Source organism: Lygodium microphyllum, chromosome 19 (assembly GCF_053477565.2).
Source record: "Lygodium microphyllum isolate KBCC chromosome 19, Lygodium_microphyllum_v1.1.10, whole genome shotgun sequence".
NCBI lineage: Eukaryota > Viridiplantae > Streptophyta > Polypodiopsida > Schizaeales > Lygodiaceae > Lygodium > Lygodium microphyllum.
In genome coordinates, this window is record NC_141153.1 from 75,999,830 (window position 1) to 76,013,648 (window position 13,819).

The 13,819-nt window shown below is 41.2% G+C and overlaps 1 protein-coding gene across 7 annotated transcripts in view; it reads right to left on the reverse strand.

The window, feature by feature from the left end:
* The window catches only part of LOC148020048 (uncharacterized), a 147,724-nt gene that overhangs the window by 87,328 nt on the left and 46,577 nt on the right, over positions 1-13,819 (reverse strand). For 4 of the 7 annotated variants that reach the window (XR_015694984.1, XM_087700884.1, XM_087700883.1 and 1 more), the window contains one exon: positions 208-355. The exons of the other annotated variants lie outside the window; for them this stretch is intronic. Coding sequence is in view for 3 of the 4 variants with exons in the window: in XM_087700884.1 (XP_087557010.1) it covers positions 279-355 (77 nt within the window). In the remaining variant the exon portion in view is untranslated. The remainder of the gene's footprint in view (positions 1-207; positions 356-13,819) is intronic. 7 annotated transcript variants of the gene reach the window in all.

A 13,819-nucleotide genomic window follows, 5' to 3' on the forward strand; every position in this document is an offset into this window, starting at 1 on the left:
ATCCTTACTTGCTACCCTCATGATAAGCATATGGTCAGGGTGCTGCAAGGAATTGAGGATTTCATTAAGGAGGAGGAGGAGAGGAGAATTACTGCTGTACAGACACAATTAAAAGGGGGATATTATCTAGAGAGCGATACCCTGTTGCCAAGCTTCTTCGAAGTCACTAGCCACGAACACTAGAGAGAGAGAGGGGAGACCATTTACCTATGGACTATTTTGTATTTGAGAGTTCACATATGCCCCATGGAGGATCCTGCATTCCAGCTGCCATTTTGTCACATAGTCCTCTTGCTGCTCGCATTCTTGAGATTTGGTCTCCTCCAAGCAGGCATGAAATGACTAAACAAAGCACCTGCAGTATAATTTATTTTTCATTTGAACTGACAATAGATCCTACAGGCTACCATGATAATAGACTAGCAGTATAATAAACGTGGAATAATGTAATGAACCTGGAATGGACTGACAGTATGTCATCTGAACTGATAGGAGCAGATCCTAATGTAATGATAAATCGACAGTATAATGAGCTTGGAACTACCAGTATATACTATCTCCTGCATGTACATTCACAGTCATGTACCAGGGGTACACTCATTTTCTGGAGTGAGAAACTACACCAAGGGTCAACCATCTACTCTGTTTGCCTCTTTCTGCCAATCAAAACCTCCAGTGATGCCTACAGTGATCTAATTGAATCTTATCACATACAATCTAGTAGAATCATCAGCACAAACTACTTCATTGTGATCTCCAGCTTCAACAAGATTACCTTACTCTGCAGTAGGTCCAGCTTCAACAAGATGCCCATAATGTACCCAAAGACCAACGAAGGATTTAAACAATCTAACAAGCTGATGGCAAACAGATCTGCACAAGTATTAAATACAGCAACATCCAAAGAAAACAATGCATCCCAAATATGGTAGGAAGCATTGAGAAGCAGTGAAATCATGAGATATCTTAAGGGCACAAAGGATTTGTGCATCTGTTTTGCAACTATCGTTGACTTTGCAAATGCAGACTATGTTGGTCATGCTGACTGCAGGAAGTCTGTATGTATCCACCTTCACAAGGGGAGCAATTTCTTGGATCTCCAAAGTACAGAAGTGAGTTGCATTGTCGACTACAAAGACAGAGTATGTGATTGCCACTGAGGCATGTAAGGAGACTTTATGGCTTTCACGTCTGGTAGGGAGACACTTGTCCTCCATTGCGATAGCCTGAGTGCTATCATGCTAGCACGGAATTATGTCTTTCATGCAAAGACGAAGCACATCCAAGTGAAGTATTACTTTATCGAGGATGTACTCGACAACAAAATCATTAAGCTTATCAAGGTATATGCAGATAATAATCTTACAAATCTTCTCATGAAGGGTCTTCCAACAGAGCAGCTTACTCATTGCCAACATATGATGGGAGTTAGATAGTATATGTACTTCAGCTTTGTACATACTTTTACTTAGCTGATTCTTTTCTCAACCTTAAGACACACTACCTTTAGGTGGGGAGGCTGTTGGGAATAAAGGGCCACCGTACCTTTTATGTCTGCTCAGGTATAAACACACCCTTAGCACTTGTACTTTACATATAAATATCACAAAAACCTAAAAGGGGTACAACTCATTGTACCCACACATCATGCATCTCATTCTCTCTCTCTCTCTACTGCTACTCACTCTTTCTCTCTTTCTCTTTGCCATTGCTATTGCTGGATATCAAACCTTCACTATGCATCGGCCACCACACCTCATCAAGTATGATCACAAAATAAGCTGAAAGATTTTCATCAACAAGTGCCTCTCTCAAGAGCATACCATCTACAGACTACCATCTACTTTATTACTACCTCAGGTATTGTACAATGCTCAAACCTAATGGCATATCCTACCTCCTCCCCTAGTCTGCAACCAAACTCTTCTCCTTTCATGCGTCTCATCAAGCATGATCACAAAATAAGCTGAAAGATTTTCATCAACAAGTGCCTCTCTCAAGAGAATACCATCTGCCATGTACTTTATTCCTGTCTCAAGTCCTGTACAATCCTCAAACCTGATGGCATATCCTACCTCCTCCCCTATTTTGCAACCAAACTCTTCAGCTACTTTCTTGGCAACAGACATTGCTGCAACTCTTTGAGGTTGGGTGCAGCCAAATTTTCCTCTGGTGGTGTACCCTGCTTCCACAAGGTACTGTGTGACCTATGTTGTCTTAGCTGAACCTGTCTCCCCAATCACCACTAGCATCTGATTGTCCTGAACTGCTTTGATCAGTTCATCCTTTAACTTATATATGGGGAGATTCTGTCTTTGTTTCTAAATTCAAAGCTTTGATCTCTGACCAAAAGTGGGTGCCTTTCCAAACACATCCTTCTTCCACTCAAGCATATCATAAGCAGAAAGGCCAACACCACAAAGCTCCTATGCCAAATGCCTCTCTCCTATCTCTGGCATTGGATCCTCCCAAGGTCAATTCAAATCTTCAGGGATGGATCACCATCTGGGTCATAGTTGGGATGATCCCTCACATCCAAAACCCCAAATACGATGAGCTGTGTAGCCTCCCATCTCTCTAGAGGGCTCATCCTTTTTAATGGGCATCAAGAAGAATAGTTATCATCTTCTTCCTGTTTTCATTATACCTGAGAGGCCCTTCCTAGTAGAAGGAAGCTGATTGGAACTAGAAGAATTTGCCTCTTCATCCAAACTGCTCCCAAAAAGCTAAGTTTCTTCCCAGTCATAGAATCAACCTTTACCCAAACTTCTTGATCTCTTCTGACCACATCTCTTGCATCAGCCTCTTGGTTTTCACAGTATGCCTTTACCATTGCAGCCCAAGATATCGAATCACAAGAATGTATCTTGTCCCTCACTTCCCATCCTTCCTTCAAAGAGAAATTCAATGTTTCAGCATTGGCAGACACTCCCTGCCCTTGCATCTGTTCAAAGCATTTATCAGCTCGTTATGCACTCCAGAAAAGTCAGAAGCATACATTGCCAGCAACATAAAAAGCAGGGTATGCAATCCACACAAGCATGTAGCCTCTGCTTGCTTCAGGACAGTGGACCTCTCCAAATGCAGCTTGGCCAATTCTTTGGAGAATGGATGGCTCTTTAAACAGCCATTTACATGCTGCCTGAGCCTATCCTGCCTACTTTGTTGTGGAAGAGATTCTATGCGGACAATTTGGTGCTTATGGTTGCTGCACATTGCAGCCTCCAGTGTTTGCGATGAACAAAGGGGCTATTCCCGTGAGATCAAAATCAATGGCCAATGGTATTCATAAGCAACAGGCATACAGATTAGGCTGAGGTTCTCATACCTTCCTTTTACATTGGCATTCCATGACTTGGCAAACACCTCTTTTGCCCCACAAAATGGTGAGAGGTCATAACGGCCAATACATTTTGGGCATGCTTTCCTTTGACCCAACACATTGCTCTAAGCAGGGTGTCAAAAAATGCCATGTCTATCAGGCACTGATCGCTAAGGAGCATAGACTTGAAAGAAGGCAGAAATTCAAGTATTTCCCCTTCAACAGTAAAGAAACGCATCTCTGTTTTCTTCTTTTTCCTTCTTGAGTGTGTTTTCTTACCTGGCTCAGGTTGCTTGAGAATGGTGATGGTCACGTCAGATATGCATAAAGTCCTCTTTTGAAGTAGGACAAGTTTCAGGCCAGTATGCACACCCTCGCTTGCAAGCATTCACATCTGCTCTATAGTCAATTCAGGCTCTAAGAGCACTTTAGCAAGCATTGATTCTTGTGTTGAAGTAATCACCCCAAGTACACAATGTGGTTTTGGTATCTGTGTTAATGCATACTCATTATGATCATCAGCATTTGCTCTTTTGTGTTCCTCTCATCAACATGATCATCAGAATTTTGCACTTTATTGTTCCCTTGTTCATCTGCCTGCTCATCAGCACTGTGCTTTTCATCAGCCTGTTCATCGGCCTGCTCCACCTGTTCATTGGCCTGCTCCATTTGTTCATCAACTTGGTCATGGGCCTACTCCACCTGTTTATCAACCTGTTCATTGGCCTGCTCTCATCAGCCTGTTCATCAACCTGCTCCACCTGATCATAAGCATGTTCATCAGTCTGCTCATTGGCCTGCACAACATGATCATGGCCATCTTTTTTAGCAATTTCATATTTCTGCTCATTCATCTGCTCGGGTGATTTGTTCACATGCTTGTTGAGCTAGCATAAGCATTACATGCTAATTTAGCCACTTAAATAGCTCCAAAAATGCTTAATTAATGAAAACCCTAAATTCGTGTGCACTTGGAGAGAGTTTTAAAATAGTGCACAATACAAGGTCCTAAAACTTTCTATAAATAGGCATGCTGCCCTCCATTTAGTTTCAATCTCGTTTTTACAAGTTTCAAGCCCTCTAGCTTCGCTGTCCACAAGCCATTTGCAGAGGGCATCTCATCCAAAGCTGCCCATTGCCATCTACATCGGTCTAGCGTCTATTTCCAGCCTCCACCCTACTATTCTCTTACTTTCCAGACATTGCCTTGTTGATCCAGCCACATAGTTGCTGCATTTGCCAACTGGCAACCCAACCCCTCTTCACATTTGGTGACTACTTTTGGACTATTTTTTGCTGGCTAGTGACTATCGCCCTGCTGTTTTTGTTGTCGCCTGGCTCGGAGGACCACATCAACATTTGCATTTTCAGTTTTCTATTGTCACCTAGTTTTTCTCTCCTCAAGTACTTGCATTTCCGATCTTTCTCTCTCCTCACTGTGGGTCTACATACATCAAATCCAGCTTCCATAGCTACATTTGCTGGTGTTCAAATCTCGAAGGCTGCATTTGCTACGTTTCGGGATCCATCAAGAGTACGACACACTCTCCCGCTTAGCACCTCTCCCTGAGTCCTCAAGACGTAAGAATTTGGGGTACAATTTTCATTCTTGCATGGTTTGTTTGCCACATGAGCATTGTATATTCAGTATTTAGTCTTTCATTCATGTTCCACTATGTTCATTGTCTCTGAGTTACCCTAATCCTAACTATGTTCTATTGAGTTTATGCTTTGTTGTACACTTTCATTCATATTTCTGCGATAGGGTATTTCTTCACATGGTATCAAAGCAAGGTTCTCCCCCACGAAACCTTAGCCTTTGATCTGAAAGCCCTTTGTAAGAAGCAAAAACAACAAGGGGGCAAGGTGACTTCAAACACATCTTCACCGCATCATCATGATGCTCCTAGGCCTAGCACATCGAGACACGCAACGAAGTGGCCTTCACAGAGCTTGCCCCTCCATCCAACATGGCCGGAGAGACTTGAGACTACGATTGGAGTCCACAATAAAGGTCTGCCATCAGCAAGTACATAGCAGCATCCTCTGCATTCACCTGCATAATTTGCTAAAAGCATCTTTGACCCAATTCTATATCACCATGGGTTTCACAAGCACCAAGCACAGCCCTCAAAATCTCTTATGATGGGTAGCTCAGCATACCTTCAACTAATTTTTCTACCTCATGCACATATCCTGATCTTCCAAGAAGATCAACCATACGGTCATCTACCAAGGGATGGGCAGGATTGTTTGGAGACATATTGCCTGATTATCTCAAAGTAATTTTAAGTGTAGGAATTGTATTCATGACCCATGAGTTTATGAGGAGTAGCAAACTCATACTAAGAATGAAACCTCCCCCCACAACATATAATATGTCATACTAAGGATGAAATCTCCCCCTACAATGAACTCATAAACCCCATTATGGACCCCTTTCTTGTGTCTTACACCCCTCTTCCCAAACATTTGCATCAGCATAGATAATGGACATGACCTACATTAGATTCCAATTGCAAGACTTGATTGAAGCGGCATCTTCCCAGCTCCAAATTGCTATACTCTCATGCAACCAAAAAGCAATGATGTCCATCTAAGCCTCATGAGGTAATAGACATGAACCTGATAGAAGATTGGACGCAGCAGAGAAAAGAAAATCGCAAATCTGAACTGACATCATTCAATTTGGACTCACAGCAGATCCTTTCTACTGTCAGTTCAGTTCAAATCTGAGGAGCAAATCTGAACTATAGACACTCATAGATTCAATCTGAACTGCAGACACTTATACCAAGCATACACTTATATAGGTTCATTTCACATAGAGATCCAATCAATGTGATTTGCTTATGGCTATTTGGTTCAACCCCTCCAATTACATCCTCTCAAAGAGTCAAATGGAGTTGCATCCATCTGCTGCATATGCTCCTGGACTAACAGTAGAAATGAAGTGACTATAGCAAAACCTCAATCTTGGAGTTATAGCAAGTCCTGAACTGACAACAAATCTTTATATTGCTGATCTATGACCTCAACCTCACCATCACTTACAACCATGGTGTGTTGAACTAAAAAATGCACTACATGCTGATTAGCCACTTAAAAGCCCTAAAACATACTTATTTTATGTGAAACCCCTAAAATGGGGTGTTGTTTGAGAGAGTTAAGTGGGAGAGAATCGAGAACCCAAAGTTTCTATAAATAGGCAGCCTACCCTCCACTCTCTCAATCTCATTTTTGCAGTTTGTTGGTGCTACACCTTTGTTGCCCGCACCCCATTCACGTGGACATCTCAAACGAAACTACCCCAACCTTGTGCCCACCATCCACTAGCACCCATTTTACTGCCTCCACCTTGTTGTGCAGTCACCAACTGATCCAATCTATCTCCAAGGCTGCATTTGCTGATTGGCAACATCATCCTCAGCTTGGCGACACCATCCTCAGCTTGGCAACCTCTCTCTGCTTGGCAACCTTCTCTCTCTGCTTGGCGACATCCTTGTGGCTGCATTTGACATCCTAGAGGCTCTCCTTGATTTAGGTGACACTATTCCCAGCTACGTTTGCACTCTCTTCTACCACATGTCTTCCCATTGACAACTGAAGCTTGTGTTTGCATCCTTCTGCTGCCGCCCAGGCTGATCTCCATCTCCAAGTACTTGCATTTGCTGCATATTCTCTCTCCTCACTACCTAGTTGCATCAAATCCAGCTTCCATAGCTGTGTTTGTTCAGAGCCTGTTTTGTTGTGTTTTGGGATCTGTTCGGAGTACGACACACTCTCCACCTCATTATCTTTGCCTCAATCTTTGATACACGATAGCTCAAGGTTTGATATTGATTCCATACACAATTTGTTTGTTGCATGAGCATCGCATATTCAGCAGTCATTCACATTAGTATTCATTGTGTTCATTGTATCTGAGTTACCCTAACCCTATCTATGTTGTATGTTGGAGAGGCCTAGGACTTTGATCAAAAAGCTCATCACAAAAGTAGGAACAATAGAAGGGCAAATGACTTTGAACACTTCATCATTCCTTCACTCTCTTGAGCCAAATCCATTCACAAACGAATAGAAGTGGACCTCACAGCTTGCTCCAAACGCTTCCAACATGGCCGGCAAAACATTGGACCCCCATGGAGTCTGAAACCGGTCTATGACTCACATAAAGCAGTAGTTCCTTCAATTAACACCTGTCTTTACACACACACACATAAGCAGAGACCTCACTCCCTCGCTCAACACCAGATTGGCCCCGAAGACCGGCGCCCCTCTCGATATTTCTTTATCAATTAAAAGATGGAAAATGACAAACATGATAATGTTCCAAAATACATAACTTGTGAACAGTTGGTTTTCATCTCTTCTAAGTAAATCCCAGCTGCATACGAACAGTACAGCATGTCCAGATCAACATTCCTTTTAGGAAAGCATTTTCTGTGACCAAAACTCAATGATTCCTATGTAGGATTGCAGTCTGCAGATCTCTGAATTCACTATTCTTATTGTCCAGCATGTCCAAAGTCCACTATTCTTACTGTCCAACACATTGTTCTTACTGTCCTTACTGTTCTTACTGTTCAGCATGTGCAGAATTCACTGTTCTTACTGTTCAGCATGTGACCAAAACTCAATGTCTTGCACCATCTCCAATGGCTAAGCACACAGTCCCAAACCATTGGCATTCTATTCTTCAGTGCCCATTCAATATGGAACTGGTCCTAAGGCTCAGACAAACCATTAGTCCAATTTGTCCCAATAGCTGACTCTTCTGGCCATGCAAAGATCCCAGCTTATTCCAAGAGAACTCCGGGGATAAGAAGCAACAAAAACAAAAGAATATATATATATATATATATATATATATATATATATATATATATATATATATATATATATATATATATATATATATATATATATATATATATATATATAAGTAAATAAGAAAAGCAACTGTAAAAAGTATCACCACCTGGTGACAGAGTCCATAGACTATACAAGATTACACGAGCCGAATATAATCTCATCCTTATGCATCAAGCTCAACAACGGCTTGAAGGTAAGAATGAGTCTTTCCCTTTAGCTTCGATGCACCGAACTAGTGATTTTGCAAGAAGGACGGAAGATCCACGAGGGACTCGCCATCCTATTATGGAGCCAAGCATGGAGTACAAACCATTCATTACATCTACACACACCATACACTTCGCTACCCCTTTTACCTATGCCATACACATCATCATCATTTACTCCTACGCCAAGTATGTAGTTTGAAACTTCAATCTTTTGCTTCTACTTTCTCTTTTCTGCAACATATTTAAGATTCTCATGATGATGAAGGAAACATTCAAAGAAACTTTTGGTTTATGAGTAATGAAGAAGATAGATATTACTTCATAAACTCTAAGAGTGGTGAGAATTACAGAAGATCACTTCCACCCTCTATAAGTTTTTCCCCTTCTTTCATTCCTTCAATTTCTTACATCTCAAGGTCATTTTGAAGTAGGTGAATCATCTCATTCTTTTCGATTTAATACATTTAGTGGACAAAAGGAACGCATATCATTTCCCATTACCACACCTATCACAAATCCTTTTGGGCTCCCACACATATCCCACCCTCATATTCCGTTGCACCATCCTTTCTACTTGCATTAAGTGCACCACATGTTCCATCCCACACCACACTAGGGGATTCCTCACATTTAGGCACAACCTTTAGAACCTCTCCTTACACCTTTCCAAGTAGTATACCCATGATGGAGGCTAGACCTCACACACACACACACACACTTTCAGGCTATCCCTTTAGGAGTACATCCCAAGCATACCCAAGTGTAGCCCCGTTGTTACCGCAATTTGTCTCCATGGCATTAGCTAATGGACGAACTGATCATTCTTCTTTTTCCCAGCCAACATTAAGACAAGGCTTACGTATCACGGTGCCTCCATCGCCATCGATACCCTATGGAACCTTTCATATTCTAGTGCCTTCGCATCAATCAGGACCCACTGGACACCTATAGTCTACTTCTACCTACCCACCTCCTCATCCGCCTTCTTATTTTCCACTACCACCTCCATCTTATCCACCTTCCTATCCCCCTCCAACTATCCATTTATCCTCGTCAGCCAAGCATGCGTTTACTAACAAAACTCGTTTTAACAAGTCAAATTTGATGAGGCAGATATTGGATTTCCGAGGTTTGTGGGAACCAGTTCTCAAACAAAAACCCCCGCCTCTAACCCCCACTGGTTTTCTTATAAGGTTATTTGCTCTTGGAAGAGCCAAAATGACATAGCCATAGTCGAGTTGATACAAGGACTCCTTCCTGACTTCCATTCTCAACTCCAACACTTTGACCTTGCCTCTAAGCATTGGGCTCACTTATTGACCGCTATGCAGCGTGGGATCGGACCCATCGCATCAACTTAGACCATGAGTTGCAAAACTTCAAAATTTTTAACTAGAATGACCTTATGGTCAAGTTGGCTGAACATTGGCGCCTTCTCGCCAAGTTCTCCCCACCATTGTAGTTCCTAAGTCCCCTACTGATTACCAAGTCACTTTCTTCTTAAACAAGCTACCAAGGAGATACTTAAACTTGTGCAGCAAGTGATCTTACAACCAAACATGTCCACGTTCTATGAACTTAATTGTTAGCTATTGCATTACACTTAGTTGTTCGATCAGTTTCATGGAGCATCTCTTGACCCCCCTCCACAATCGAGACAACAAGGTAGACCCATTGCTTACATGGTAGTTAACTCCTTTGCTTCCTCTACACCTGAGAAGTTGTCAAAAGTAAATGCTCATCCTATTGTTTTGGACTTCAATTATCCATATGCACTTGTTGCCTCCCTTGAGCACAAACTTGACAAGTCTCCTTCTCTTTCTGAGTTACCCTCTCCTTCAAGTATGCAACTAGAAGCACTTGAGTTTACTTTCTCTAGAGACCCTCCGCTCTAGTAGATTGTGGAGCCTTCCTCGAATTCAATCTTCAATGTTATTGACCATGATCCATGTACCCCTCTCACCTACACATTAGTCGATCCTTGTAGGGCACGCTCTAGTTTGTTTTCTCTCTTCTATTGCACATTTCTCCTCTTACTTTCTTACATTCTTGGTGTGTCTATCTTTTAGTAATGGGAGTCCTATCACATTTATACATTGCATCCCCTTGCACTTTGCATTGAAGTTGAGATTGGCATTTACTTCTACGGAATCTACTGCTTTGTAGGGGACAAAGACTTGGATCATTCAGTGCTCTTTTTTATGGTTGCACCTTTTGATGGATCATCTTCCCCAAGACCAATCATTGCCTTTCCCAAGGCAACCTTGGAGGCTATTCATTTCACAATTTTTCAGCTGGACATGTACTCACTCTTCTTCTTTGGGTACTTCTCCTTTCCCCCACATCGACATCGACATCTTGGGAAGAGAGGGGATGCTTACTTCTCCTTTCACCGTCCCACCCCAAAAGCAACCAAGGCATCAGACAAAAGGTATACGTCGGTTGCCTAGTGGCCTATCAAGACTACAAAGGCAATGGTTATCTTACCAAGGCAATTCAAGTGATCATTGCAAAGAGGCCATGGCATCGGAAAGGGTTCACGTCGGCTGCCCAGTGGCCTACCAAGTCCTGCAAAGATAGATAGAACCACAAAGAACCTTCTTTTTTAAGATAATGAATAAATATTATATATGGGCAGCGGCTGATTAAGTATCAGATGCCTAAAAGATAAAGAGAGTTTTTTCATGAAATAAGCAAAACTATCCGTTATACTACTAGGCAAGAAGGATCATCTAAGTATGTGAAGCAATATATGGTGGGTATGTGGAGAACGCAAAAAAGATACGGTAAGCTAGAAAAATAAGCAAAGTAAGCAAGCAAGGATAGAGAACTGCCTTTGGAGATTGCCATGGGAATGCCATAAATATGATGGATCCAAAGTCGACCACTCCAAGTGACCAAAAAGAGATAAATGCGCACAATTGAATGATTGTATAAACAGAATCCAAGCCCTATTTTGAATCTGAGAGAAGGTATTGAGCTAAAAAATGCATTACATGTTGATTAGCCACTTAAAGAGCCCCAAAACATGCTTATTTTTCTAAAACACTATTCGAGAGAGTTAAGTGGCAAAGAATCGAGAACCCAAACTTTCTATAAATAGGTAGCTTTCCCTCCACTCTCTCAATCTCGTTTTTTGCAATTTGTTGGTGCTAGAGCTTTACTGCCCACACCCTGTTTGTGAGGACGTCTCAAATGAAGCTGCCCCACATTGTGCCTATCTACTAGTGCATGTTTTTCTTCCCCCATCTTGTTGTGCAGTCACTAACTGATCCAATCCATCACTAAGGCTGCATTTGCTGATTGGCGACATCATACTCAGCCTGGCGACCTCTCTTTGCCTAGCGATATCCTTGTGGCTGCATTTGACATCTTGGAGGCTCTCACTGATCTAGGCAACACTGTTCCCCATTGCATTTGCACTCTCTTCTGCTACCTATCTTCCCACTTACACCTAGAGCTTGTATTTGCATCCTTGTGCTCCCACTGAGGCTGATCTTCACCTCCAGGTACTTGCATTTTCTGCATACTCTCTCTCCTCACTACCAGGCTACATCAAATCCAGCTTCCATAGTTGCATTTGCTGGTGTTCGAACCTCGGAGGCTGCCTTGCTACATTTTGGAACCCATTCAAAGTATGATACACTCCTTATTATCTTTGCCTCAGTCTTTGAGACAAGAGAGTTCGAGATTCAATATTCATTTCATGCATAGTTTGTTTGCTATATGAGCATCGATTATTCAACAATCATTCACCTCAATATTCATCACTATGTTCATTGTCTCTGAGTTACCCTAAACCTATTTGTGTTCTATATTGTTAGTTTATGCTTTGTCATACACTTGGTTTTGTGCTTTCTATATTTAGAGCATTTCTTCACACAGTGTGCTTATTTGAAGTGAAGGAGACTGGAGAGGATCTCTAAGTACCTATGGTACCCTCACTATAAATGTAGTAGGGCACCACATCCTGGACCTCTAGTATGCTATCATTAAGCAACTAGCTATTATCAACTGCAAGGGGTACCATCTTCTTAGTAGCCACGGCATCCTTTACTATCAATATTAGATATCAGGGAATCATGGACTTCTAGTATGCCATCATCAAGCAACTATATCAATGTTGTATCCTAACTCATGAAAGCAAACATTTCTACTACATTGATGAAGGATTTGTTTACATCTCTACTTTCTATTGTACCTTGTAATACAATAGACCTTTCTACTATTAGTGGAGGTCCTTTCTTATATCAATGCTATTGTCTAGTTAAACAAAACATTAAATCTACTATAGCAATATAAGAAAGGATCTACTGTAATCCTAGATAGTATACCCCTGGTAATCTTGGGCATTGAGTAGCCCCTTGGCCTTGAAGATTAGTATTATACAAATGCATGCCTATGATCCAAGGCTTGCCATTCCAAAAGTGCAACTAGTATTACATTCTCATTCAAAATCAAACAAGCTCATCTAAAACAAACCTACTAGTCATAAAGCCTATGTAATCATTTGAATGATACATGGCATTCATCTTCTTAAGCTACTTGCAACAACCCCAGATGCTACTTGGGTCTTGTAGTCGTCCCAAACGCTAACTTTAAGGTTCTAAATATTTGCAATGATCCCAAATGCTGCCTACAATCATCCAATACATTGACTTCAATTCTAAGTATCTAGAGTGATCCTAGATGCTGCCTTAAGTGAACCAAGATATTGCAGCTTACGTGTGGTGATTCTAGATGCTGAAGCTTGACTTTAATACTAGATGCCAAACTTTGAACAAGAGAGCTGACAAATACAATGGATTCTCCTACCAAATTTGCTGTTGAGTATACTAGGAGAAAGTTCGATATTGAGTATACTAAGATCTTATAATGATAATACATGTGTTGATCTTCATCGTGTGTGCATGATAGAAGCATCAGATAGCACAATAATAATGATCCTCATCTTGAGGTCTTAAATTTTAAGTTAACTAGCTACTTCAATCTAGAAAAGATCAATAATATGTAAGCTATGTAACAAGCATTCTTATTCTTCATGTACCCTGCACTTAGTGTGCTGCAAAAAACTATATCTTTGTTGAACATCATGTTAAGGATTCAATGAACTTCTCCTAGGTTCTCACATCTTATAAACATGTCAATCAGAGAATGAGTCATTAAAGCATGTACATGCAATCCAATTTAGACACATTGAATTAAATTGTTGCTCAAAAAAGTTCCACTAGAAATACCTCTAAGTAATTAGCTGAAGTTTGTGAACTGAACAATGAAATGAAGTTTGAAATTGAAATCACTCCAATCCCAATCTTGAAGGATGGTTCAAGAAGTTGAATTCTTTTGCAAGATGTTTCCAAACTATTGTTGCAAGTTGCTCACCCTAAATGTAAATATATTTCTTATAATCCCA